The 27807-nt window shown below is 36.6% G+C and overlaps 1 protein-coding gene across 1 annotated transcript in view; it reads left to right on the top strand.

The window, feature by feature from the left end:
• Window positions 1–27807, top strand: part of mslnb (mesothelin b) — a 55948-nt gene that overhangs the window by 7502 nt on the left and 20639 nt on the right. The window contains exons 13-58 of the mRNA XM_036532814.1: window positions 211–473; window positions 2981–3062; window positions 3717–3860; window positions 4034–4233; window positions 4615–4718; window positions 4840–4958; window positions 5239–5415; window positions 5850–5881; window positions 5997–6094; window positions 6254–6276; window positions 8031–8052; window positions 8180–8207; window positions 8346–8430; window positions 10054–10200; window positions 10293–10504; window positions 10706–10806; window positions 10940–11058; window positions 11239–11415; window positions 11628–11659; window positions 11779–11876; window positions 12033–12055; window positions 12292–12313; window positions 12416–12443; window positions 12606–12690; window positions 13017–13163; window positions 13252–13463; window positions 13638–13738; window positions 13919–14037; window positions 14219–14395; window positions 14587–14618; window positions 14726–14823; window positions 15037–15059; window positions 15292–15313; window positions 15422–15449; window positions 15616–15700; window positions 15947–16093; window positions 16192–16403; window positions 16567–16667; window positions 16816–16934; window positions 17113–17289; window positions 25992–26023; window positions 26135–26232; window positions 26378–26400; window positions 26632–26653; window positions 26761–26788; window positions 26956–27040. Coding sequence (XP_036388707.1) covers window positions 211–473; window positions 2981–3062; window positions 3717–3860; window positions 4034–4233; window positions 4615–4718; window positions 4840–4958; window positions 5239–5415; window positions 5850–5881; window positions 5997–6094; window positions 6254–6276; window positions 8031–8052; window positions 8180–8207; window positions 8346–8430; window positions 10054–10200; window positions 10293–10504; window positions 10706–10806; window positions 10940–11058; window positions 11239–11415; window positions 11628–11659; window positions 11779–11876; window positions 12033–12055; window positions 12292–12313; window positions 12416–12443; window positions 12606–12690; window positions 13017–13163; window positions 13252–13463; window positions 13638–13738; window positions 13919–14037; window positions 14219–14395; window positions 14587–14618; window positions 14726–14823; window positions 15037–15059; window positions 15292–15313; window positions 15422–15449; window positions 15616–15700; window positions 15947–16093; window positions 16192–16403; window positions 16567–16667; window positions 16816–16934; window positions 17113–17289; window positions 25992–26023; window positions 26135–26232; window positions 26378–26400; window positions 26632–26653; window positions 26761–26788; window positions 26956–27040 — 4509 coding nt within the window. The remainder of the gene's footprint in view (window positions 1–210; window positions 474–2980; window positions 3063–3716; window positions 3861–4033; window positions 4234–4614; window positions 4719–4839; window positions 4959–5238; window positions 5416–5849; window positions 5882–5996; window positions 6095–6253; window positions 6277–8030; window positions 8053–8179; window positions 8208–8345; window positions 8431–10053; window positions 10201–10292; window positions 10505–10705; window positions 10807–10939; window positions 11059–11238; window positions 11416–11627; window positions 11660–11778; window positions 11877–12032; window positions 12056–12291; window positions 12314–12415; window positions 12444–12605; window positions 12691–13016; window positions 13164–13251; window positions 13464–13637; window positions 13739–13918; window positions 14038–14218; window positions 14396–14586; window positions 14619–14725; window positions 14824–15036; window positions 15060–15291; window positions 15314–15421; window positions 15450–15615; window positions 15701–15946; window positions 16094–16191; window positions 16404–16566; window positions 16668–16815; window positions 16935–17112; window positions 17290–25991; window positions 26024–26134; window positions 26233–26377; window positions 26401–26631; window positions 26654–26760; window positions 26789–26955; window positions 27041–27807) is intronic.

Raw genomic sequence — 27807 nt, 5'->3', positions numbered from 1 at the left:
GTATATAGCCTACATAGGGCATTTTATTTCACATTAAATTCTTCACTTTGGCACAAGGTTTTGTTTTTCCTTTTCAGATTTCATTGATTGGGGACTGGTTATGTTTCATTGTCCTGAAAAAAACTATACACTGAAAATACATGTTATAAAGAAATCATCTCATTAAAATTATATAACTACATCCTGGCTGTTCTTACTTTTTCTCCTCAGAAAAACCTGACATCAATCAAGAGCACCACACTCACCCAGGCTGTGCTGAACTGGACACTGGCAGAACTGGCTGGACACTTCACCCAAAATATCACTGTGGGGAATGAGACCAGGCCCAACCAGACTCCCTCGCTTGAAAACTTTGACATCACCAACATAGATGATTGGTTCCAACATGTGGTGGTTCCTGTACTGAAACGCTTCCTGCCTCACAATCAGACTGAGATCCCCAAAGACCTCACTGCTGTCTTCTATCACGTTTTGTGAGTAGAGAAATGATATCCTGCATATCTGTTTCTCACAATTTGTCCCTCAGATTAGACTTAAAGATATATGTGTTGTTGAACCTTTATTCTTCTCCATATCACATATTGCTTAGGCCATTTTAAGTATGTTACATTCTTTTAACTGAATGCCATTCAACAGTTAGGAGAAGTAAAAAAATGTACATACCTTCATGTTGACCTGGGGGTACAGGTGTCTGCCGCAAGTGTATACTTAGTGGGAAGCGTAGTAATGAAGCATTATGCTTACTTCAATATCATTATTAACAAGTGCATTTGAAATGCAGAGGTAGAAACTATATAGTGACATAATGACATCAGTTAAAACTTGTTGCTTCATAGCCCTTTAAATTAAAAATCGTTTCACCACTCCTTCCCCTTCCTAAGAGTATCTCAGACAGCATTCATTCTACCATTTTTGGGCCTACAGCAATATGGCTCAGAGGAAAGGCACATTCTATTGCACTACACACTGCACTATGCCTTGTTTATTTATTATTATTATTTCTTGGGGGTAGGTTGGTAGATTGGGATTACAAATTTGCCATCTGCCTAGATTTTCAATATATGTACACTACAGTGCATTACAGTTATGACACTCTTATCCAGAGCAGCTTACAATTTTTCATGTTATTCATTTATACAGCTGGATATTTACTAAAGCAGTTCAAGATAAATGCCTTATCCAAGCATACAACTGCACTGCTCCACTGTGGAAATCAATCTAGCAACCAGGATTACATGCCTTTTTCCTTGCTACTGTACCATACTATCACCCCACACCTTTACCGCACCGAGATATAGGGGCATTTTGGGGTTTCTTACAGAAATAATCACAATGACCTTGAAGTCTGATTCCTTGCAAACCTTTACTTCTCTTTCATGTGACCCTGTTAAAACACACAGAATTTGAATATAAGCTCATGCGGCCGCAAAATAAATGCCCAAAGATAGACTATTTCCATTTCTTCTGCCACTGTTATATCGCCATCTTCTCATAGCCACATCTTTTCATTGTCAATTATAGGTTAAATAAAAGTGCTCTGGTTGTTTTCCACCCTTGACAACAGATCTAAGATCGGATTTCCTACCCCAAATCCCAAATTCATCCATTTAGAGTAAAATGTTTATGCAGATTCAGGCTCAGTTGGTAAGACTTATATTTTCAAGTGTACAACCTATAGGGATATACATATGTGATTCTATTGCAGCCAGATAGTACACATTTTCAATTTAACGAGCCATCTGATAACTCTAAAACAATGTTGTTTGTTTATTAGTATAGTTTCAACAGCCTGGCAAACAGGCTAGCTGTTTTGCTATTACATAGACATAGGTTGCTGGCTCTATTGCAGACAGATTATAAATAATTAATAATTAACTGATTCAAGACTACTTATTTACATATGGCTTCACAACAATTACCTAAATAGCTAATCAATTATTTTACTGTCTCCCCTATCCAAAATTTCTGTTGTGTTGGTAACCACTGGCTAGCAACAAGCTAACTAAAGTTAATATAGTGATCCTTGAATTTATCACATTTTCCACATAGCCATATTTTAGTAGCCTAACACCATCTGAAGAGAATGTATCTGGATGTGTCACATCAAAATGTCAAGTGCACTTTGCATACATGTCAACCTATACAGAATGTCCGTAAATTATACAGATTTTCCTGCATTTAATTTGCTTACGGACGTATACATAATATCATACGGATTATTTAAAAACTTGCTTAAAAATGTATTACATGCTATTCGTTTCGAGAACGATAAAATAGCACATGAACACACAAACACACACTACGGTAAACAAATAAAAACAACTGGATGCTTGTTTTCTGAAGTCTCGCTATAATGTTGGTATATATTTTTTGCATTGTAGCAGTCACATACTACAAAATATATTCCCACCAACATGATTACATGAGTAACTTTAGAGATTTATTTTAACACGGGTTTTCCCCCTAAAGATATCTGACCGAATGCATGTGTCAGCTAGCACTTTAACAGTCACTGACCGTCTTGGCTAGTTTCAAGGTAAATTAATTTATTGACTGTCTCTAGCCTTAGATAAAACATAAAACTTGCACACTGCGATTTCGTTTCTTATTAATATTACAATGGCAAAAAGGGCTGCCTATGAGTACAATCAGGAGCAAGGACATTCAGCTACCGCTGCAGTGACTGCAGACTAGAGACTGCAGAGATGACCCATGGTGTGACATGATCCTAGTGTGATAGACAACTTCAAACAATAGCTGAGTGAAGTCAGTTATTTAGTGTTGTAGTGCTACTTATAAGTTTACATGGAAACACTGTTGATTTGTTAATAAAGTGTTAATATCTAATTCATTTTTTGCGATTTATAGATCCTGAGGATTTTCTATGAATTTTATGGATGTTTCTAGAGGGTGATACAGTTGGGCATCCGAAGGGGTTGACATGTATGACTTTGACTGAAGTGTTTCTTTGTTTCTACAGCTCTTTGAATTCTGACATGAATTCTGACAACACTGGCCCTCCAGATATCTGTAGCGTTACCATTGGGGATCAGTCCTGTTCTGTGAGTTTCTTTTCTTGGCATGTTCATGATGGTGTCATTGCACCAGGTGATAGCTGGGTTCATTATGAATTTTTAGTAATGATTTGATCCAGTAATTGATTAAATTATTGTTATGACCAAGCTATTATCTGATGCAGCAATTTTTGCATCTCCAATGAGCATTACAGTCAAGATCTACTAACTTTGAAGGAATACTCATTTCAATATGCTCAAAGAGCATTCCACCAAGGGCTCTGGCTTTCTTTTGCTTGCTTGCTATCAAATTTTAAAACTGTATGGAGTATGTGGAGCAAAGTAGCGTAATTACCATGCGCACTGTGCAACAGTTATTAAACAGAACTACATCTCTGTATTAAATTCTTGAATATTAGTTTATTGAAGCAGATTTAAATGCCTGTACATTTCTACTTGATTTCAAAAATGCATGTTACTTGTTAATTATTTATTGTTTGATAACAACAATCAAATTGTTGCCATCTCTCAATATCAGCATTAAAGTTGTTTTAGCTGGATTTGCAATTCTTGATATCAACAATGACAGTAAATTTTTACTACAATTCTTGAAGTCAACAGTTACTCACTCTGTAGTTACTCACTACAACTGTAATCCTTGATGTGCTTGCTAGATGTTTAAGATGTTTTTTCTCATTTCAGATTCCCAATGCTGTAGAAAGTCTGGCTCATGTTTTAAGATGTGTTGCCCATACCAATCTGAGTTTCACAGAGCAAAATCTGAGGATGCTAGTCATTGAGCTCTCCCAAACACTCAGCTCATTGGTTGAACAATACTCTGCATTGGTAAGATACAATAAATCACATTGTGTAATATAGCACTTTGATATTATAATTGTTTATATTCTAACTAACATGTGATGTAACATATCTGAGCCAACCCATTGCATGAAAAATAATGGTAAATTTATTGGTTCATTAATTGAACATTAACCAACAAAAACATTGTTTCATTTCAGAATTTCAGTACTGTGGAGTCCCACATCATGGATGTGTTTGGACAGCTCCAAACAGACTTCACCACTGAAAACCTTGACGATGTGGACTTCATCAGACTCTGGTTCCAAACCAAACTCAAGCCACTCCTACCAACAGTGTCACAAGAGTTTCTCTCTTGTCTCAGCACCAAGAACTTCACCTGTGAGACCTACCAAGTCCTGTATGTTTACACATTGCTCTCTGTTCCTTCTGCCATCTTCTCATGTAATTAATGTTTAATGTAGAACATTTCAGAACATTTCAGGTATGTGTTTATAGATGAGGCATACTGAAACATGAATCCCTAATCACGTGGGCAGGATCTGATTTTAGCAGTCTTACCAAGGTTGTGAACAAAAAAACAGTGCAGGAACATAGCTGACAAGGAGACAGAATAGCATATAGGGCACTGCTTAACTCATGGTATGGGTTTCTGATGGTCATGTCAATCCAGTCTACATGTTTGATTCTCCACCCAGAAACACTAGTTTTTATGTTACACTTTTTAAGTATTATTGTGTGTTCTAATTCATACCAACAAGATGTTATCTTTTCATTATAGGGTAATGGAGCTGAATGATCACATCTCATTGATGGATGAAATAAGGCAGCAATCAGTATACAGTCACTTCATTTATCCATTCCTGTCACGACTTAATACTTCAGGTATGTTCCTTTGTGATGTAATCTCTAACCCTAGCCAGTTACTGTAAAGTTCCATAAAGTACTGCATGATTTTAAGAACTTCATTCGCAGACCAAATTCTCTCAATGCGCTTCAATTTTAGATTCTGGCTGCATTTCCTCTACAAACAGTAGCACTGACTGGCTGAAGAAGAATTTTGGAAAATTTTCCATCTTTGCACCACTGCAGCATTTCTATGATCTGTACTCAAACTTCTCTGGTGTAAGTATTTATGTAATAGAATCAAAAGAAGAAATATGAATCAGATTTAATTCAAAAGCATTGATAATAGTACAGGTCTGAATATATGTACATCCACAGTGAATGACACAATCATATGTGTTAAAGCACAGAGAGAGCAAATGTTTCGCATGTTCACAACTATCATGAAGCAAACATCTTCACTCACATGATAACATGAATTACTGGAAAATTACTTTATGTGTTTGAGCAGCATTTTTGTACGGATGAGCGAGGTCAGTGTCTCTTCTCTTTCCCTCAGGTGGAAGCCCTGGCTGTTCTTTCACCAAGGCAGACAGCTGAGCTGGTTGTGTTGCCCCTCCCTGAACCTTTGGAGAAAGATGTTATCATCAACAAAGTGTTTGACCACTTGTTGGTATCACCAGAAGAGAGAAACTTCATGGAATTCCTGCACTACCTCATCATGTTCACAAAAGAGGTAATGCTTCCAATACCTAATTTCCATTTTTAATCCATGTATGCATACCCTTACATGATTGCAAATAGATTTTTTTTCTCAGGTTTTTATTACCTATATTGTGATTTATACTTTAAAAATGCATTTTCAAGCAATTTGACAGTCTCTTGAAACTCATTGAAAGTAATTAACAATCTGGAATTTTTGACATTTGAAACCTTGTCATGTTTTCAACAGAGATGAAGCTTTCAGTGTAGCACTTCTGTCAGGCCCAGCATTGTGCAAAATATAACCTCTTAGCTTATTTATTTTTTCACTCATACATTTTGAAAACATTCTTAGGTTTCCTACGTTGAATATATTGCAATTTAATTTCAAATTTATTTATTTATTAATCAATAAAATAACACTTCTGGCTTTTCAATCCCTGGAAACTTTTGATTTTCCATTTTCAGACAATGATCAGCTGTGAGTCCTACAAAACCATGTAAGTCAGACATCAGGTTGGAACCTTCAAGTCTCAGAGGATTAGTAATACGTGTATTCTTTCTCTGAAGGTTAAACTGTTTTATTCATATTTTACCTTTGTCTTTCCCTCACAGATTCAGGAGACTTTATGAGGCCCTGCCAACTGTTTCACTGCATCTAGAAACAGTCATCCAGGCCAGCATAGATGAACTGATGCAAACAGCCCCAGGAGGTCAGTCTGCTATACATTTCTACTTCTGAACTAATAATGCATATATTGGTGTCACTGAATATGTAAAAATAATTAATTTAACTGTGCAATAATTTAATCTATTTCAATTACATTGTAATTGGAAGCTTTTATTTATTTTTATTTTTATGCTTTGAACAGATTGCATGCCTGAGGAAATTGGGGTAAGCCTGCCTTTTCTAAGACATACAACTTGGGCCCTTCATCATCATCATAGTGACATCACAGTAATATTAGGATATGTTTTTTGAAAAAATTAGTAATTCAGTTCATATCAACTATATGACTGAAAGTGTGTGGCTCTACTACCATTGACCAGTAGCCTGCCATGTTATATTTTAAAAATCTCAGCTTTTTTAATTTTGACACACAATATTATAGTGAGCAACATTGCATCTATCAATAACAATGATTTTCAAGTTGAAAATGTAGCAAGAAGGATTAGGAGTGATTGTCTGATCAGTGAATAGATTCTATGGCCTTCCAGTTGCTTATTTGCATTAGTGTTGCATTTATGTAAGCCCAGTAACATAAAAATAATGCACTGTGATTATGTTCCTTATTCACTTTTCATCTGTGGTCAATTGACTGGAATTGTACATGAAATTATGTCCATCTACTAACTTGCAAAGTGATTCAAATGCAAGATGAATTTCCAAGAAAAGCAACTAAGTTCATTTGTGCCCTACATGACTTGTCCAAACATCCGCATTTTGAGTATTCAGCACATTCCCTCAATGACAAGACTAACTGATATCAGACAACTGAATTCAGACTTTTGGTTCACATGAATTGCACTGTGAGGCAGTGCACATGAAAGGTAATGAAGACATTAGGGAGTCTGTAATTATTCAAAAACTCCTGCTTAGTCTTCCTTTACCCTGTGAGTGTTAACTGAAACATAATTGACTTCAAGTTGTGCTGGAATTACTCAGTTATTTGCTATTGCTTAGGAATCTGCTAATCTATCTTTCCAATGCAAGATTATGAAAAAATAATGATTTATTGAATGTATAGGGGAACCTCCCCCACACAGTATAGTATAGTATGTCAAATACCAATGTGTTATAGCAAAATAAATAGATATACATGTTGAACAATAGATAATGGAAGATAATGAAACATCTCTGTCTTATCAGCTAAATAATTCTCAATCCCTCACTGACCAATCAATGAATACAAATAGCACCAGAAAGGTGTATATAGCTTGATCACTACAGTGTGACAACCCATGCAGAGAGGATCATTATTGTGCTGATGTAACATATTCCTGTTCCTGTGAACCGGTGGGACCATGTAAGGTTCTTGTTTTGTATACACTGTACGGTGATTCAACAGCACTAAACCCTTTCCACTTTTAACAGTGCCATGAGGCACAGTAAAGGTCAGCAGTCAGCATGTCTGAATATAACAGAGGCTGAATTCAGGAACATCTCCCTTGGTAACATAATATATAAAAATTGTTACTATAGTAAGTATCTGTGTGTAGAAATTTCCCTTATCCATTCAATAAATCATTATTTTTTCTCATATCTATCAGGTGTTCTGGTATTACCTCTATATTTTCATTTTGCAGTTTGTATTTTGTGTTAAAAGTACCTTTCACAGGCAGAGGTTATGATCATGTAAATATTAATGTGTTCAGTATTTGCACCAGTTCACACTCCAGCACTCCAAAACTAATGGTCATGCGCTCCTGTCACAACCACCCTAACTCCAGTAGGAAGAAAAGCAAAGAAAATAGCAACTTTGGTGCAACTCTCATTTTTACAGTTTGCATGGTCCCAAAATAATAGCATTGTGCATCTGTGTCCTGAATTAGGTAACAGAGGCTTTGATGACCTTTTAAACAGGGCCATATGTATTATCCTTCTAATGTAAATGCTTCATTTGTAATATCCCTGTCTCCTGTTTTCAGTGTTCATTCACACCACTCAATGGTAAGCTCAGTTTTTCTTAACAGCAAACAAGCATGTATTTTTCTGTTTATTTCTGTTTATTTTCCAAATTTGTCATTCAATATCTGTCTTTCCACTGTAACTCCTGGTCTTCACATCCCTTTTATAGATACCAGAATTTGCACTGGAGTCAACAGGTGCGTACACTACATGTTTTTCTCCATTCAAATAAGTTCATGTGTAAAGTTGAGTACAGGTCCTTAGCAATAGGGGGGAAGTGAATTCGGGTGTGTGTTGATGTGTGTTTTTGAATTTTTTTTTTTTATGTAATACAGCACCGAACTGCAGCAATACCTGGACACTGGAAATATGGTCAACATGCTTTGCCATTTCAGCATTGAACAGTATGCCTGTTCACCGGTAAAATATTTCAATCTCTACCTTGATCTGATACTTCAATCTCTATCTTGATCTGATACTTAGCATTGATGAATATACTTGTTCTTCAGTGAAAATTTCAGTCTCCATCTTGCTCTGTTACTTACCTTTGTCTATGTGGTGGAGTAGACACATACAGTATATATAAAACAATGTGTTTTTGGTGTTTTGCTCTACAGGTAGGCTATGTTATAATTCCCTTTTATTTTTGACAATGAATTAGTATTACCTTAGCAGAAAGGTTGCCTAACCTGTGGCAATGTTGCTGCCTCAGGATGTGTGTGCATATACACAATTTTAAATCAGTCTACAAAAGGTACTGCACACACACACATCAAACACATGCATACAGACACACACATTTCTTTTGCCTTTTATGGGTGTGGTATTCTGAAATGTTTTGTACTAGGCAAGTATCTACAAACAAGTGTTATCAAGCAACAGAGGCACCAATTTCCTTGATTCCGCACCAGTAATCCCTCAGGATAATGTTTGTCCCTTTGCTTTAAAAAAGGAAATTCTAGATGGTAAAAAGGAGATCGTAAAGAGAACACAGTGCTCAAGGCTGTGTTGCTGCCTCAAGCCGGGTTCACTACCTGCAGCAGACAGTGGAGAGGTCACCCTCTGGGTCGCCTCACTCACATTCACTCTGCAGTGTTCTCAGCTGTTTACTGCATTTTCTGCTGCCTCAGTGCCAGCCTTCCACTGGGATGTAGATATACCATCTATGCACATTATTCAGTTACATGAATCTCATAGTTCTGGTGCTTCTGTCTGTCTGGTTAATTCAGTGTTCCATACATTTGTATAATCATGTTATACCACCACTAAAGCCTTGCCTTGGCATAAATAATATCCTGCACACATAAGCAGAACATAAAGAAACACTGAAAACTGCAAAAAGTACACTGAACTTCAGAGGGCCATACAGTTAAATGAAACTGGAAATGAGAAAACAAAGAAAGTGCAACTTGTTAATTAGCTAGTTAGTAATCTGTAATGATAAAAACAAGTACATAAATCATTAGGTAGCTGGCTAGTTTACAAGTTGCAAAACAAATTTAACATTGTATGTTTAATTTGTCTCAGTAAATCTGCTCATCCACACTAACTGCTATATGTTGACAAAGATTTGTAAAGCTGCAGGCATCACCACATATAATTATGAATTACTACCTTGCACCCTGGTGCAAAAAATGAATAAATGCAAGTTTAGTTGCATGTCCATGAGTGGGGCAAAAATCAAACAGCTTACTACAGAGCTACTGGAGATAAATTTGGACTGATATTCTCACTGATAACACCAGCATCCCACCAGCTAGCATTACCTAATATTAAAAGAATAACCAATATTTTATAAAAGCAATAAGTAGCTAGAGGCCGTGATGAAAATGGACACCACCCCCACACCAAGTAGAGAAAAAAGTTTTTTTTCATCAGATATATATTGATGCCTACACTAAACATATGCTGCTGAGAAAGAAACATTGCACTTTCTTACACAGCCCAGTGACTGTCTTCCACTCAAAGCGAAAGGTCACTAAATTAAATTTGGCAGCACTGTGTAGTTACTTTACTCACTGCTTTTCATTTTTTGCCATGAAGCTCATGGGATTCACAGCAGAAAACTTGGTCACACTGTTGAAATGCAAACTGCCCAGCAATGTCACCAGCTCAAAGGGAATTTGGAAGGCGTTCCTCACTGAAGTCTCTGGAGTCTTGGATGAAGCTCTCAATAACTTCTCTAACATGGTAAGAAAACTGCTTGCATTTCTGTGGTACTCTTCCACTCGCTGTCCTTGTTCAGGAAGTATAAAAATAACTCTCTGTTTTTGCATTTACAGTCTATTGGCATTGACAGTCCATCAGTTTCCCATGTTCTGGATGTTGTGGGAGAAATCAGAATCGACAGATTCAGCAATGAACAGCTGAGAGATGTAGATTTCATCAACACATGGTTCCGTGGATATCTAAGACCATTTTTATCATCTGCGTCTGGACAGTTTCTGCACTGTCTCAGCAGCAAGAACTTCAGCTGTGAGACCTACCAGCATGTGTACGTAAAGACATTATTCAATATGTCATAGGTCATGTTTTTGGCATGAGTTAAGTTTGCACTTCATAGACTTTACAGTTTTTTTCAATGTTAGGCAAGAGTGCAGTTTGTTATATATTCCATAGATTCCAAAGTGTGGCACTACAGCTCCTGAACTTAACTTCGTACAAGTATCATCCATTATTCTGTTCTTAATTTCAGAGTGAAGGAGTTCAGCTATCAGTTCCCTTACATGGATCAGATGAGACAGCACATGGTGTACAAATACTTCATCCATCCGTTCCTGTCCCAGAATACTTCAGGTAGGGATGACCCTATTTAGGGGAAATCTACCTATATTAGAAATAAATTGTAGTATATTAGCAACATCTGTTGTCAAATTATATGCTTCACTAGAGATTGATACAATTATACTTGTGTTGTATTTCCTCTCAGATCCTGCCTGCATCTCCACCACAAATGGGAGTGTGGACTGGCTGCAGAAGAACTTTGGACAATTTTCAGTCATTGTGCCCCTCAATGACCTGCTGGATCTAAATCATGACTTTACTCCTGTAAGGAATAATGTGCTAAAATTATTTTGTATAGTCAAGTATTAAGGTACACTAAAAATGTTTGGCTTTCTGCTTTAGTTAAGATATGAACCCAGCATTCAGATTATCAGTTATGGCATTTTAATTGAGCAGTGTGTTACTAAAGATGAGAGAGGTCAGTGTCTCCTCTCTTTCCCTCAGCTGGAAGCCCTGGCTCTTCTTTCACCAAAGCAGACAGCTGAGCTGGTTGTGCTGCCTCTCACTGGACCTCCAGAGAAAAATCTCATCATCAACACGGTGTTTGACCACTTCCTGGAATCACCAAAGAAGAGAAACTTCATGGAATTCCTCCATTACCTTGTTATGTTTTCCACACAGGTGATGTTTAAAATGTGGAACTCTCAGGTCCAACATTATACAAAATATGTACTCTTAGTTTATTTACTTTGTTGTCTCATATGTTTTGAAAACATTCTTAGGCTGCCCACATTGAATATATTGCAAATGAATTTCAGATGTTTATTAATCAATGAAAAATAATAGCATTCAGGCTTTTCAGTCTCTGGAAACTTGTGCTTTTTTATTTTCAGACAATGATCAGCTGTGATTCCTACAAAACCATGTAAGTCAAACAATAGCATAGAACCTTCAAGTTTCAGAGGAATATGTGTATATGTGTATTCCCTTTATAGGAATGGTGCATCATGTTGTGGAATTTTTACCTTTCTCTTTCCCTCACAGTTTCGGGAGGCTTTATCAGGCCCTGCCATCTGTACCACGTGATCTAGAACCAGTCATCTGGGCCAGCATAGACAGGCTGATGCAAAATGCCCCAGGAGGTCAGTCAGCCAGATGTTACTGCTTTTGATCATTAATTGATATGCACTGTCATTAATGCTATTATTCAATATGTAACTTAATTTGTATTTTATTGTTAGCCATATATTAATGCCATTTACATGTGCATGGTTTACATATTTTTATGTTTGGGACAGATTGCATTCCTGAAGATCTTGGGGTAAGCATGACATTCATGTGAAATATATCTTGCGCCCCTCATATTTACTTTATAAAAATTTATATTTGAATTAAGCCATGTTATTATTAATGTCAGTATTTTATTTTGTTAGGCTTTTCCAATATTCCAAATTACCCACAAACATCCAATGAATTTGGTTCATATCAAATATTCATTTCATTGACTGAAATTGTGAGTTGTGAATTGTGAGTAATCTCCCTTTTTCTCATTTTCAGTGCTTATTCACACCACTCAATGGTAAGTATAGTTTTCCAAAATGAAAGATATTCATTGTCTTTAAACCAGAATTTCAGCAGTATATTCCCAATGTAATGTGTGGTCTTTATGTGCCTTTTGCAGAGACAAGAATATGTGCTGATGTCAACAGGTGTGCACTGTACATATTTTCTTCTTTGCATGAATTATAAATTTAAACTAAAGAAATCATTCTCTGGCTTATATTTAGGATTGAAATTGTGATTTCAATAGTGGAAAAATTAATCTGGGCTGATATATACATCTGAAATATTCTTTCTTTGATATAATGCAGCACTGAACTACAGCATTACTTGGACACTGGAGTCATGACCAACATGTTGTGCCATTTCACCATCGAACAATATGCTTGTTCATCGGTAACATTTTTTATGTCTTGAACAGATATATGTCTTGAACAGATACTTTGAATGATACATTAAGGTTTTACTGTATTGCACAAAATCATTTATTCAAAATCATATCAAGAATTAAATCAAGATTATTTCATTTATAATTTTATAAATTAAATAATGTATTTAATTATTTAATTTATAAATAATTAAGATTATCTCTTAGACTATGCTATACTTTACCTTTTTTACCTTTGAAGGATTAATCGCTAAACACACAGTTTACTCATTATAATGTAAAGATGAGTCTTCATATGTTTATTCATTGATATCCCTGTTTTTCTGTGATGAAGCTCATGGAATTCACAGCAGAAAACCTGATCACACTGTTGAAATGCAAACTGCCCAGCAATATGATCTACTCAAAGGGAATCTGGAAGGTGTTCCTCACTAAAGTCTCTGGAGTCCTGGATGAAGCTCTCAATGATTTGTCCAACATGGTAAGAAAACATCTTCCAGTTCTGTTGTATGTTTTGTTCTTGCAGTCCCTATTCTAGGTCTGTAAAAATAGCTATATGTGTTTTACAGTCTCTCAGTATCAACAGTCCATCAGTTTCCCATATCCTGGACATACTTGGGGAAATCAGAATCGACAGATTCAGCGATGAACAGCTGAGAGATGTAGATTTCATCAACACGTGGTTCCACGGATATCTAAGGCCATTTTTACACTCTGCTTCTGGAGACTTTCTGCACTGTCTCAGCAGCAAGAACTTCAGCTGTGAGACCTACCAGCATGTGTATGTAAAGACATTATTCATCATGTCATAGTTCTCATTTTGGGTCATGTAGAGGCTGTTCTGCATTCCATAGATTCCAGAGTTTGAAACTGCAACTCCTGAACCTTTTCTGGAATTAATTTAATCCATATCCCATCAAAATATTTATACATTTTTTCATTTTGAATTTCACAGGGTTAAGGAATTCAGCTATCAGTTCCCTCACATGGATCAGATGACACAGCACATGGTGTACAAATACTTCATCCATCCTTTCTTGTCCCAGAATGCTTCAGGTACCAATGACAATTGCAGTCTTTGATGTGAATTTGTATAAAAAATGTATGTAGTAAATTGGAAATATAAGTTTTGAAATTATTTGCATTGGTTTCAGTTGATTGAGAAAAATCACAAAGAAGTTTAACATTGCTTGTGAAGGTGATTCAGTTATCTTTATGCTGTTTTTTTCTGCTCAGATCCTGCCTGCATATCCAGCACAAACAGCAGTGTGGACTGGCTGCACAAGAACTTTGGACAATTTTCTGTCATTGTACCCCTCAGTGACCTGCTGGATCTAAATCATGACTTCACTCCAGTAAGCCTTAATGGGTTATAATTATTCCATGAAGTCATAAATCAAGTAACATTGAAAAATCACTGGTGTCATTCTTTCACAAATATATGAGCCTAGCATTCAGATTCTGACTTATGAAATCTTTTTAGAGCAGTGTGTTAGTAAAGATGAGAGAGGTCAGTGTCTCCTCTCTTTCCCTCAGCTGGAGGCCCTGCCTCTTCTTTCACCGAAGCAGACAGCTGAGCTGGTTGTGCTGCCCCTCACTGGACCTCCACAGAAAAATCTCATCATCAACACAGTATTTAATCACTTGCTGGAGTCACCAAAGGAGAGAAACCTCATGGAATTCCTCCATTACCTTGTCACATTTTCAACAGAGGTGATGCTTTCAATTTTGCAATTCTCGTATGTCGTAACTGTCTATGCAACTCAAACTCTGAGCCCATTTTTCATCTAGTCTCTAGCGTTTTTAAGATGTTGATAGGTTTCCCCACATTAAACTTTGCAGTTAAAAATTAAAAATAAGAGTACTGTGACTTTGTCTCTAATTTTTTTCTTTTGCATTTTCAGACAATGATCAGTTGTGACTCTTATAAAACCATGTAAGTTAAAAAACCAGATGGGAGCTGAGGGTTAATGATATGTGCATTCCTTTCCTATAACAGTTAAACTTTTTTATTCTTATTTTACCTTTGTCATTCCCTCACAGCTTCAGGAGGCTTTACCTGGCCCTGCCATCTGTACCACGTGATCTAGAACCAGTAATCTGGGCCAGCATAGACAGGTTGATGCAAACTGCCCCAGGAGGTCAGTTAACTATACATGTCTGCTTTCAGTTATTAATAAATATCCTTTGTATCAAAGTATAATCAGTGACGAAAAATTATGTACTATGCCTTTTAAGAATGTAATATTATGATTGCTTCATGTTCAAACTAAATGTGTATGGTTTAATACATATAATTATGTATATGTACATATGTTTTCTGTGTGTGTGTGTGGGTGGGGTGTTTGGGACAGATTGCAAGCCGGAGGATATTGGGGTAAGTGTCTTTTTCTGTGAAAATACAATTCAATCCTTCATATTTACGTGTATATTAAATCATTTTCTCATACATGTTCATTTTCTTACATTAAGATGACCCAAATATTTCAACATTATTTACAATCATCCCATAAATTTCAATATGTAATTATCACTTATGTGTGTGAACCAGTAGTTGCACAGATAGATATCCTATTGAATGAATGCTCTCATTTCTTTCTTACTTTCAGTGCCTGTTTACACCAAACAATGGTAAGTTTACTTTTAAAAAAGAATAGTTAACATAGTGGGGTTTTTTTTACTTAAAATTTCAGTATAATGTTTAGGATGTAATTCATGGTCTCCATTTGCCTTTTTCAGAGACAAGAGTTTGTGCTGAAGTCAACAGGTGTGTACTGTACATATTTCCCACTTTCCAAAACTGATCATTCCAAATTTACGTGATGTTTCTTTCAGTTTACGTGTTAGGATTATAATCTCAGCAGTAGGAAAAGGTCTAATGCAATATATGCTGATGTATGTTTTTGAATTATTCTTCCTTTGAAATAATACAGCACTGACCTACAGCATTACCTGGACAATGGAAACATGACGGACATGTTGTGCTATTTCAGCATTGAACAATATGCTTGTTCATCGGTAAAATTTTAAATCTGTTTTAAAATGATAATACAGCAATACTGTATGTCAGAAAAGTGGTTTATCAAGATCAACAAGAGATAATCTTCCTTTAGGTGTTGTGCTCTGCTTTATAATTTCTTGTGGAGCTTGTGAATAAGGGCAGTAAACAAGGATTACTAATTAAACATACATTTCACTCATATTGATGAAATGATTTTGGTGGTTTCCTTTATTCACTGGTATTTATGTTTTTCTGTGATGAAGCTCATGCAGCTCACAGCAGAAAACCTGGTTGCACTTTTTAAATGCAAACTGCCCAGCAACATGACCTACTCAAAAGAAACATGGAAGGTGTTCCTCACTAAAGCCTCTGGAGTCCTGGATGAAACTCTTAATAACTTCTCCAATATGGTAAGAAACCATCTTGTATTTCTGTATAACTTGTTCTTCTTGTCCTCACTGTAGGTCTGTAAAAATATCTCTGCATTTTTGTGTTTCGTTCCTTGCAGACATTTGGTATTGACAGTCCATCAGTCTCAGATGTCCTGGATGTACTTGGGGAAATCAGAATCGACAGATTCAGCAATGAGCAGCTGAGAGATGTAGATTTCATTAACACGTGGTTCCACGGATATCTAAGGCCATTTTTATCATCTGCATCTGGACAGTTTCTGCACTGTCTCAGCAGCAAGAACTTCAGCTGTGAGACCTACCAACAAGTGTATGTAAAGCCGTTATTCAACATGTTATAGTTCTCGTTTTTTGCATGAGTTGAGTTGCACTTCATAGATTTTAAGTGCAGTTTGAAACTGCAATTCCTGAAATTTTTCTGTTAGTAATATTATCTTTATCTCATCAACATATTTATATATTAAACTTCAAAGGGTGAAGGAGTTCAGCTATCAATTCCTTCACATGGACCAGATGAGACAGCAGATGGTGTACAAATACTTCATCCAGCCTTTCCTGTCCCAGAATACCTCAGGTACATATGACAATGATATGAATTTGAAAAACAAATGTATGTAGTAAATTGGAAATATTCATGCTGAAATTATTGAATTTTTTTCACTTGATCATGAATAATTATAAATAAGGTGATTCAGTTATATTTCTGTTGTTTTTCTGCTCAGATCCTGCCTGCATCTCCAGCACAAATGGCAGTATGGACTGGCTGCACAAGAACTTTGGACAATTTTCCATCATTGTGCCCCTCAGTGACCTGCTAGATCTAAATCATCACTTCGCTTCAGTAAGGCTTAATGTTTTAAATTGTTCTATAAATCAGGTATCAAGGTACACTGAATACCATTAGCATTATGCTTTCATAAAAGTATGACTCCAGCATTTAGGTTCACAGTTATGGCATTTTATCTGAGCAGTGTGTTAGTAAAGATGAGAGAGGTCAGTGTCTCCTCTCTTTCCCTCAGCTGGAGGCCCTGCCTCTTCTTTCACCGAAGCAGACAGCTGAGCTGGTTGTGCTGCCCCTCCCTGGACTTCCAGAGAAAAATCTCATCATCAACACGGTGTTTGACCACTTGTTGGAATCACCAAAGGACAGAAACCTCATGGAATTCCTCCATTACCTTGTCATGTTTTCAACAGAGGTGATGTTTTAAATGTAGCACTTCTATTTTTTCAAAAATTGTACTAATGTTGGACTCTCAGTTCACAAAATCCACATCTTACACATTTTGAAAATGTTCATAGGCTACTCACATTGAATACATTGCAATTCAATTTAAGACAATGAAAAAAATAACAGTAATAATAATATATATAATATATAACAGTTTGCCTTTCACTGTCTTGAAACTGTTGCTTTTCCATTTTCAGACAATGATCAGTTGTGACTCCTATAAAACCATGTAAGTCAAAAAACTGGATGAGAGCTTCATAGTTTTGAGGTTTAATGATATGTCCATTCCTTTCCTATAACAGTTAAACTTTTTTAGTCTTATTTTACCTTTGTCATTCCCTCACAGCTTCAGGAGGCTTTACCAGGCCCTGCCATCTGTACCACGTGATCTAGAACCAGTCATCTGGGCCAGCATAGACAGGCTGATGCAAACTGCCCCAGGAGGTCAGTTAACCATACATATCTCCTTTTGATTGCGAGTTGATTTGCATTTTTATTCAAACTGGATGAGTAAAAGTATTTTTTTCTTATTTTCTTTGAACCATATATGAGACCATATATTTTGTCATTTAACCTTCCATTTTTGGTTTTGTATTGTTCTACATTTTGTACAGATTGTATGCCAGAGGATATTGGGGTAAGTCTTTCCTACATAGGAAATACATGGCCCTTCATATTTATGTTTGCATAAAATCCTTCTGTAGTAAATTCTCACATTTTTGTCTCATATGTTTTGTGCAACAATGACAATTTTAGTTGGACTTAATTGTATGATTAAATATACTTGTTTCACAACTTGAGGTATTTTTAGAGAGGAATAATGTGTAATCTTTATCTTTCTTATTTATAGTGTTTATTGACACCACACAATGGTAAGTTTAGTTTTACATTAACAACAGTGAAGTCTAATTCGTACATTCAAAAAAATCTTTTCAATGTAATTCCTGGCCTTTTTCTCTTTCATAGAGAGCAGAGTTTGTATTGGAGTCAACAGGTATGTGTCTTACATAATTTTTTTCCAGTTCCCATGCCTCAGCAATATGAAAAAAGGAATTCACCACATGCTGATATGTTTTGAATATTTTTTTCTTTGATGTAATACAGCACTGAACTACAGCAATACCTGGACACTGGAAATATGGCCAACATGTTGTGCGATTTCAGCATTGAACAGTATGCCTGTTCACCGGTAAAATATTTTAATCTCTACCTTGATCTGATGCATTTATATAGTGAAATATAGATGTATGCTAAATTGAATCTCTTTCTGTGCATTGTACTCTCCAGTAACTTCCATGTTACCTTTCAGAGTGAATAAGGATTTGTCCACAATATTAATACTTGTTCTGTATCATAAAAAGAGACTCTGGGCTGTATAGCAAAGTGCATATTGTTGCCATAGCAGCACATATTTAGAATTTTTTCTATAAGACACACAAACATGTATTTTACTGTATAGCAGCTTGCAGAGCACAGTGCTCAGGGTTTTTTTCTGTCTGAAACCATATTCTCTGTCTGTGGCAGACAGTCAACAGGTCATCCTCTGGCTCTCCTCACTTGCATTCATTCTACAGTGGTCTCAGTATTTTCGTCATCTACTGTTTCATAGCATCAGCGACACCAACCTCCCACAAGGTGTATATAGTATTTATTAGCAGAAGATAACAGGGCTGGCAGTAGGCAATCAGAACTTTCCCCCTTTCTCTCAAAAATATTCTCATATTTTTGCCTCTGTAGCTATCTACTTTGAAGCCCTTGAGCTAGCTACCTTGTAGCAATAACAGCAACCTACCCCAATGTGATTTGTTTTCACTGTTTTCAGACAGACACAGGTATAACTCTTAAGAAGCAGTTCTAATCAAATACGCTGTCCTTTTCAATCTCACACTGGTGCATAGCTTGATAGCTGAACTTGGTGTTAACTGTCTTATTTTTCATTAGACCAAACTGTTGTTTTTAAGCCAAGATAGCTCATTAGCTAAATTCCCCTACAAAGACTATATTCACTGTCTGTTGACAGAGGGAAATAAGAGTACTCTCTTCATGTTTCTTCTTCCATCTGTAATTGTGTCAAGTTGCCCAAATGATGTCAGTAGAGTAGAACCTATCCTCCAATAAGTGGTCACACTGCTGTATTTTATTTGTGACCCATTGTGCAAAAAATGAGGATTGCCTTTGTCTCACCTCACTGCTATTATGTGAGTACAGAGGTTGTTGTGTTGAGACAAGCCTAACATACAACTGACAGTTCCGATTAAAAATACCATCGTGTTCTATCTAGTCAGCGTAAAAATAGTCCTGTGACTTGCAGATTAGTCTCAAGAAGCTAAGTTGTTTTTGCTATCAGATATGTTTGGCAGCTGTAAAGATATTTACAGCCCTTCAGTTAATAAGCAGGCCATCATTATGCCTGAGCCTCTGCCGTTGGCTAGACTGCTTCAGGAACTTTTTAAAGGCAATATGTTACCCTATTGCCTGGGGCAAACTCCATCCCTTATTAACAAGGGCAGAACAAGCAACAGTCTCACTACTGCCAGCATTTACACTTGTCTTTCGCCTAGTTTTAAGTACTTCTTTCTCACTTGTCAGTTTAATATATATGCATTGTGAATACCGAAGAAATGAAGATGAAATAATACAAAAAAGTAAGAACGTGCTCGATTATTCCTATCCATTGTACTTTTAATAGGGTTAGTATTCTATTCCTGTAGCAGTAACAGATATGTCTGGAGTCCACAACTATCTACATTGCCAACACAAGCTCCCAAATAATGATGGCTATTATAGGAATGACTACTGGAGACCACTGCCATTTACCATGTAGCAACTGCAGGGCCTCCCTGCTGCATACTTTGTTCAGTGTCTACCCTGGCAAGGTGTATATCAGTTGTTTTCAAGCTACCGGTTTCAAGCTAGTCAGCCAGCTATCTTGATTTACAATCTTCTAATTCTGTGCAGATTTTTTTTTTATTCTGAGAGGACCAAAAAAGCCAGATGCCAGATCATTTTCTACTTCACTCCAGTAATACTCCAGTAAAGACTTAAATCTTTCACACCTTCTCCATCACCTTTTGTACTTTTAGAAGTTGTGTAAAATCCAGTTCCTATTATTTGGTGTCTATGAACGGTGACATCAAGCCAGTTCATTCCACACTGATCTTAAAAAAGTGTTATGAAATTCCTGCCAGCAAGTTTCTACCTTAATGCTAATCTGTTTTTTTTTTTTTTTTTGGTCTACCATATCTGTGGCATGCATTTTAGGCAGGGAATGCTGTTCTGCAGATCTGTTGTAGCAAACTTGTTGCACAGGTTTTTCCTCCTTGGAATGCATCAAACAATTCAGCTTAGTTTACATCTGTAAGTCTTTGTGTGACCTGACTTCTGTAACTGGAGTTGCTATAACCTCTGACAGTCCCATGACCAATCTGCCTCTAGGAGGTTCTCTGAAAGTCAATGTATAGTTTGGCTTAGCCACACAGCGTAATGTTCTGGGCTCTAGTTTGACTCCTGAGAATCTGTTTATTATCAATTTGTCTGTGTGGTGTTTCTGCATTTTAACTAAAGTATGCTGTAGGTTTGTGAAGCATGTGCAGATATCATATTCTATCCTGTGTCAAACAGAGCATTGCACTTTGTTGCACAGCCCAGTAGCTGCCTTTGTATTACCAACAATGCAAGATTAGAAAGGAAACTTTGTTTCCTGAGTGAAAGACAGCCAGAAGAATATCTTGTTTCCCTAAATGTGAGTGCTTCAAGTGACTGAGGGATAAATTTGTGTGCAGTGTCCTTAGTCTGATTTGTGACATGCAGTCACACATGTGTGCATACATGCATGTTTTGCAGTGTCTTACACTGTCCAGCACTGCGGTAAGGAGCAGAGCTTGTAAATGAAAGATTGCTTGTTTGATTCCCTGCTGGGAGACTACTGTTATACCGTGGGGCAATATACTTAACCGACACTTGCCTTGGTAAATATCCAGCTGTATAAATGGATAAAACTGTAAGCTACATAAGTTGTTCTGGAAAAAGTTTGTTAATTCTAACACTGTGTTAACAATACATGATTAACAATAGTGTGGTAATGTATAATACACACTGACTAAAAGCAAGTTTACTTCATTCCCCTTACATTTACAAATGATGTTGTTATGCCAATATTTATGTTTATCCACTGCTTTTACTTTTTTCTGTCATGAAGCTCACACAATTCACAGCAGAAAACCTGATCACACTGTTGAAATGCAAACTGCCCAGCAACCTGACCTACTCAAAAGAAACATGGAAGGTGTTCCTCACTAAAGTCTCTGGAGTCCTGGATGAAGCTCTGAATAACCTCTCCAATACGGTAAAGTAAAAAATATTTTTGGAATGTTTTTTTTTTCAACTATATTCAGAGTAATATATAACTATTGTGTTTTTTCATTTACAGTCTATCAGTATTGACAGTCCATCAGTCTCAGATGTCCTGGATGTACTTGGGGAAATCAGAATTGACAGATTCAGCAATGAGCAGCTGAGAGATGTAGATTTCATCAACACGTGGTTCCACGGATATCTAAGGCCATTTTTATCATCTGCATCTGGACAGTTTCTGCACTGTCTCAGCAGCAAGAACTTCAGCTGTGAGACCTACCAACATGTGTATGTACAGCCATTATTCAACATGTCATAGTTCTTATTTTGGGTCACGAGTAGAGGCTGTTCTGCATTCCATAGATTCCAGAGTTTGAAACTGCAACTCCTGAACCTTTTCTGGAATTAATTTAATCCATATCCCATCAAAATATTTATACATTTTTTCATTTTGAATTTCACAGGGTGAGTGGGTTCAGCTATCAGTTCCCTCACATGGATCAGATGACACAGCAAATGGTGTACACATACTTCATCCATCCATTTTTGTCCCAGAATACTTCAGGTATGAATGACAATGACAGTCTATGATGTGAATTTGCAAAACAAATGTATGTGGCAAATTGGAAATGTAAGATCTGAGATTATTTCTGAATCTTTTTCAGTTGATTGAGAATACTCAAAAATAAATTTAACATTGCTTGTGACACTGAGTCAGTTATATTTCTGTTGTTTTTCTGCTCAGATCCTGCCTGCATATCCAGCACAAACGGCAGTTTGGACTGGCTGCACAAGAACTTTGGACAATTTTCTGTCATTGTACCCCTCAGTGACCTGCTGGATCTAAATCATGACTTCACTCCAGTAAGCCTTAATGGGTTATAATTATTCCATGAAGTCATGAATCAAGTAACATTGAAAAATCACTGGTGTCATTCTTTCACAAATATATGAGCCTAGCATTCAGATTCTGACTTATGAAATCTTTTTAGAGCAGTGTGTTAGTAAAGATGAGAGAGGTCAGTGTCTCCTCTCTTTCCCTCAGCTGGAGGCCCTGCCTCTTCTTTCACCGAAGCAGACAGCTGAGCTGGTTGTGCTGCCCCTCCCTGGACTTCTAGAGAAAAATCTCATCATCAACACAGTATTTGACCGCTTGCTGGAGTCACCAAAGGAGAGAAACCTCATGGAATTCCTCCATTACCTTGTCATGTTTTCAACAGAGGTGATGCTCCCAGTGTTGAACTTTTCTTTTGCTCAACTTTTTACTAAATGTGTACTCTTAATTCGATTTTTGAAAACATCCTTACAATAGGTTGCCCACATGGAAAACATTGCAATTCAGTTTCAAATACCACATAAATGAAACGTAATAACAGTCTGGTTGTCAGTCTCTTCAAACTTTTGCTTTTCCATTTTCAGACAATGATCAGCTGTGACTCCTACAAAGCCATGTAAGTCAGACAACAGAATGGGACATTCAAATTTCAGAGGATTACTGAAACGTGCATCCTCTTTCTATAAAGGTGAAACTGTTTGGTGTTTTTTTTCTTCACATTTCTCCTTGCTTCAAAGCTCCAGGAGACTTAACCAGGCCTTGCAGTCGGTACCATGGGAGCTAGAACCAGCCATCCAAGCAAGCATAGACAAGCTGATGCAAACAGCCCCAAGAGGTCAGTCAGCTATAAGTTTTTGCTGTTGATCATGAATTATACCCATTGGTAATTGAACTGTCACTGAACAAATCAAATGACTTGGTTTCAGTTTAGCCATATGATTGTGGAATTTGAAGTATTCTGCAATAAATATGCACGGTTGAGCAAATTTTCTCTTTTTATGCTTGCAACAGATTGCACACCTGTAGGGACTGGGGTAAGCCTGCATTTCATTGGAAATACAATTTTGAGCCCTCATATATACATCTGAATCAATTCCTTTCCCATTAAAATATGTTTATCCACATGACTTGATATTCTGTGTTATTTACCCTCGTCCAATAAATTTTCACCATATCCTGTGAATTTTTATATATTGTTTTTCTTTCAAATGAATCGTACATAATCTTGCTTTTTCTTGTTTCCAGTGCTTCTTTACACCACAGAATGGTAAGTGTTGTTTTTCAAAAGAATGCTCAAGTTTGCACTGTTTTTAAACTCCTATTTTCAGTAGAATATTTAAATTCTAATTCCTGGTCTTCACCTGCTGTTACAGAGACAAGAGTTTGTGCTGAAGTCAACAGGTGTGTACTATACATATATTTTTCACTTTTCAAAACTGATAAATTCAAATTAAAGTAACATGTCTTTCAGTTTATGTCTAAAATTTAGATTATGATCTCAACAATAGGAAAAAAAAATAATTCAACGTATGCTGATGTATGTTTTTAATGTTTTTTCACATAATATAGCACTGAACTACAGCGTTACCTGGACACTGGATTCATCACCAACATGTTGTGCCATTTCAGCATTGAACAATATGCTTGTTCATCGGTAAAATTTTAAATCTGTCTTGAACTGAGAATACAGCCATACTGTATTTTAGAAAAACATTGCATCAAGAGCAACATGAGATAATCTCATTTATGTATTGCGCTCTGCTTTATAAGTTCTTGTGGAACTTCTGAACAAAGATAGTAAACAAGGATTCACTAAACATGTGTTTCACCCTTGGTGATATAATGATATAAATATGGTTTCCTTTATTCAATGGTGTTCATGTTTTTCTGTCATGAAGCTCATGCAGCTCACAGCAGAAAACCTGGTCACACTGTTGAAATGCAAACTGCCCAGCAACATGACCTACTCAAAAGAAACATGGAAGGTGTTCCTCACTAAAGTCTCTGCAGTGCTGGATGAAGCTCTGAATAACCTCTCCAACATGGTGAGAAAACAACCAGGATTTTGTGGTAGTTTTTCTTGTCCTCATTCTAGGTCTGTAAAAATAATGATCTGTACTTTTACATTTACAGTCTATCAGTATCAACAGTCCATCAGTTTCCCATATCCTGGATGTACTTGGGGAAATCAGAATCGACAGATTCAGCAATGAGCAGCTGAGAGATGTAGATTTCATTAACACGTGGTTCCACGGATATCTAAGGCCATTTTTATCATCTGCATCTGGACAGTTTCTGCACTGTCTCAGCAGCAAGAACTTCAGCTGTGAGACCTACCAACATGTGTATGTACAGCCATTATTCAACATGTCATAGTTTTTATTTTGGGTCACGAGTAGAGGCTGTTCTGCATTCCATAGATTCCAGAGTTTGAAACTGCAACTCCTGAACCTTTTCTGGAATTAATTTAATCCATATCCCATCAAAATATTTATACATTTTTTCATTTTGAATTTCACAGGGTGAACGGGTTCAGCTATCAGTTCCCTCACATGGATCAGATGACACAGCAAATGGTGTACACATACTTCATCCATCCATTTTTGTCCCAGAATACTTCAGGTATGCATGACAATGACAGTCTATGATGTGAATTTGCAAAACAAATGTATGTGGCAAATTGGAAATGTAAGATCTGAAATTATTTCTGAATCTTTTTCAGTTGATTGAGAATACTCAAAAATAAATTTAACATTGCTTATGACACTGAGTCAGTTATATTTCTGTTGTTTTTCTGCTCAGATCCTGCCTGCATATCCAGCACAAACGGCAGTTTGGACTGGCTGCACAAGAACTTTGGACAATTTTCTGTCATTGTACCCCTCAGTGACCTGCTGGATCTAAATCATGACTTCACTCCAGTAAGCCTTAATGGGTTATAATTATTCCATGAAGTCATGAATCAAGTAACATTGAAAAATCACTGGTGTCATTCTTTCACAAATATATGAGCCTAGCATTCAGATTCTGACTTATGAAATCTTTTTAGAGCAGTGTGTTAGTAAAGATGAGAGAGGTCAGTGTCTCCTCTCTTTCCCTCAGCTGGAGGCCCTGCCTCTTCTTTCACCGAAGCAGACAGCTGAGCTGGTTGTGCTGCCCCTCCCTGGACTTCTAGAGAAAAATCTCATCATCAACACAGTATTTGACCGCTTGCTGGAGTCACCAAAGGAGAGAAACCTCATGGAATTCCTCCATTACCTTGTCATGTTTTCAACAGAGGTGATGCTCCCAGTGTTGAACTTTTCTTTTGCTCAACTTTTTACTAAATGTGTACTCTTAATTCGATTTTTGAAAACATCCTTACAATAGGTTGCCCACTTTGAAAACATTGCCCACATTGAAAACATTTGAATGCCACATCAATGAAATGTAATAATAGTCTGCTTGTCAGCCTCTAGAAACTGTTGCTTTTCCATTTTCAGACGATGATCAGCTGTGATTCCTACAAAACCATGTAAGTCAGACAGCAGAATGGAAACTTTCACACTGTTAGTGGTATGTATATTCCCTTTCTATGAATGTTGCATTAATTTGTGGATTTTTTAACTTGCTCTTTCCCTCACAGCTTCAGGAGGCTTTACCAGGCCCTGCCATCTGTACCACGTGATCTAGAACCAGTCATCTGGGTCAGCATAGACAGGCTGATGCAAACTGCCCCAGGAGGTCAGTCAGCTATACATATCTATTTTTAATTATGAATTGATATGCATTTTTCTTCTAACTGGATTTATTCTTACTTACTTTGGACTATATATTTCTGTAGTGTAATACATATGTTTGGTTTTGTATTCTTCTATGTTTTGTACAGACTGTATACCTGAAGATATCGGGGTAAGCCTTTCTTACATAGGAAATATTTTGCTCTTCATATTTACATTTGAATTAAATCATTCTGTATTAGCTTATTGTATTTTTGTCAGACTGGTACAAATTTCAGAATTATGTTTTGTGCAGTATTGAGAGATATAGTTGGTATGAAATGTATGATTGAATGTAGTTGTTTCACAACTGGGGGCATTTTACAAAGAAATAACATCTAATATTCATCTTTCTCATTTATAGTGCTTATTGACACCACACAATGGTAAGTTTAGTTCCACATAACAGCAGTCAAGTCTGATTTTTTTTTCTATTTTACATCTCAGTAAAAATTTCCCAATGTAATTCCTGGTTTTCGTGTCTCTTTTACAGAGACCAGAGCTTGTACTGGAATTAACAGGTGTGTATCCTATATATTTTTCCCAGTTCATATTTATTTATCTATTTATTTGTAATTTTTGTGTAATTGTACACATGCCTAATTGATAGGATAAGATTCAATTCAAGAAATGTTGAAGTATGTATTATATACATGAATAATTATTTATTTTAATTAATGTAATACAGCACTGAACTACAGCAATACCTGGACACTGGAAATATGGCCAACATGCTGTGCGATTTCAGCATTGAACAGTATGCCTGTTCACAGGTAAAATATTTTAATCTCTACCTTGAAATGATACTTTGCATTTAAACGGTGAAATAAAGTTGTATGCTACAGTTGGTGTTTTTATCTATATTGTGCTTGACAATTAACTTCAATTTTACCTTTGACAGTGAATAAGGATTAATTAAATACATGTTCTGTATCATAGAAAGAGACTCTGGGCTGCATAGCAAAGTGCAATGTTGCTGCCTTAGCAGCACAGGTTTAGAATTTTTTTTATAAGACACACCTTATTGTAGCTTGCAGAGCAGTGCTCAGGGCTTTTTGTTCTTCCTGAAACCATTTTTCTCCATGGCAGACAATCAAAAGGTCATCCTCTGGCTCTCCTCACTTGCATTCATTCTGCAGTAGTTTCAGTAGTTTGCTGCTTCTTCTACTGTCTCATAGCATCAGCAACACCAGCCTTTCACCAGATGTATATAGCATCCATTGGCAGAAAAGAACAGGGCTGGCAGTAGGCAATCAGAACTGGCCTGCTTTCTCTCAAACACATTCTCATGTTGTTGCCTCTGTAGCTACCTACTTTGAAACCCTTGAGCTGACTGCCTTGTAGCAATATCAGAAACCCACCTCAATGTGATCTGTATTCACTGTCTTCAGAAGGACATATGTCTGATTCTTCACTAGCAGTTATAATCACATATATTTTCCTGTTCAATCTCACACTGCTCTATAGTTCAATATATCAAATTTAATTTATCCCTATCTTGTAGCAAATCCCTGCCAGGTGTCTCAGTAGTTTTACTATC

The sequence above is a fragment of the Megalops cyprinoides genome, chromosome 1 (genome assembly GCF_013368585.1).
Source record: "Megalops cyprinoides isolate fMegCyp1 chromosome 1, fMegCyp1.pri, whole genome shotgun sequence".
NCBI classification, from domain to species: Eukaryota; Metazoa; Chordata; class Actinopteri; order Elopiformes; family Megalopidae; genus Megalops; species Megalops cyprinoides.
The sequence above is the reverse complement of the archived record's forward strand: the minus strand, read 5'-3'. Positions and strand labels throughout refer to the sequence as shown.